Here is a 941-nt window from a genome sequence, read left to right as displayed (position 1 = left end):
CTGAAACGCAAGACTGCCACACATCTGTTCGACCAACGCCAGTTGATCTAAACGCCAGTAGATCTGGAACACCGGACACTGGCGCCACCGGGCCCTCTGACCAGTGGTGTCTCAAATCATCAGGCGCATTTTTATTGTTTAAAAGAACCCCTCATATACAGGAGCGTATATAGCATATGTTTCCGTAATCATTTCAACTGAATGAATGGACAGGTTAGCCAGGTAGCTAGCTAACGTCATCTTACCACTGGAGCTTCTTCTTCATCCTCTTCCTCAATCTCCGTCTGCTGTGTGACCATCTGTTTCCAATCTATGTCATCGTCCACTATTTTAAGTCTTGAATCAAAGAAGTAAACACGAGTAAGTTATTACATTAGGCAGTGAGGAAAACAGCGCTGCACAACAACAGAGTCGTTAACTAGCTTAACGGCTAACAAATACAGCTAAATCTGCGGCAAAAGTCGACTAAACCGTCGCCACCGGCTCACCCCTTCTCGGGAACCTTTCGCCGCTTCTTTTTTGCCTTTCCTTTAGATTTCAGGGAATCATCGTCGGCTGATAAATAACGTTTTAGGTACTCAGCCTTGGAGAGTTCCTGTCCTTTCTTACTGCCTGTGGAAGCAGCCATCATTGTGTTGTCAGAGACTACGGGTGGCGCTGAGGTTCAAGAATGCCAGTTCGGATAGAGGATGCAAAGGATAGACTGAGATTGAGGCAGCCAAGCAAGCATGCCTAAATTGTAAACAATAATATTATTAATAAATTCGAAATAAGGGCAGTATAGTTAGCAAATATAATAATACAAATAAATTAATACAAATAAATCATGAAAGGGTTTTGAGGAATTTACCATTGTTAAATCCAATTTCACTCCAGGTGCAGTGCTGTGAAAGTATTTGTGTGATAAACCACATTTTTTGCTGAGGTGCAAAAGCGAGAGT

At 42.6% G+C, this 941-nt stretch overlaps 1 protein-coding gene across 1 annotated transcript; it reads right to left on the bottom strand.

The window, feature by feature from the left end:
- Nucleotides 1-9: 9 nt before the first annotated feature.
- Nucleotides 10-677, bottom strand: LOC102295171 (BUD13 homolog). The gene is made up of 2 exons (XM_005953639.3): nucleotides 489-677; nucleotides 10-336 (listed from the first exon to the last, which is right to left on the bottom strand). Exons 1-2 carry the CDS (start codon nucleotides 629-631, stop codon nucleotides 237-239), a joined length of 243 nt encoding a protein of 80 aa, XP_005953701.3. The 5' UTR covers nucleotides 632-677; the 3' UTR covers nucleotides 10-236.
- Between the last annotated feature and the right edge of the window lie 264 nt (nucleotides 678-941).

This window comes from Haplochromis burtoni, unplaced genomic scaffold (assembly GCF_018398535.1).
Source record: "Haplochromis burtoni strain Fernald_Lab_line unplaced genomic scaffold, NCSU_Asbu1 Contig_4753, whole genome shotgun sequence".
Lineage (NCBI taxonomy): Eukaryota > Metazoa > Chordata > Actinopteri > Cichliformes > Cichlidae > Haplochromis > Haplochromis burtoni.
The sequence above is the reverse complement of the archived record's forward strand: the minus strand, read 5'-3'. Positions and strand labels throughout refer to the sequence as shown.

What these genes read in the sequence shown, in the direction of transcription:
- LOC102295171 (XM_005953639.3), bottom strand. Translation starts at nt 631, where the DNA reads ATGATGGCTGCTTCCACAGGCAGTAAGAAAGGACAGGAACTCTCCAAG. An exon ending in CGAAAGGTTCCCGAGAAGGG is followed by an intron (nt 337 to 488) that starts GTGAGCCGGTGG and finishes CTTTGATTCAAG; the next exon opens with ACTTAAAATAGTGGACGATG.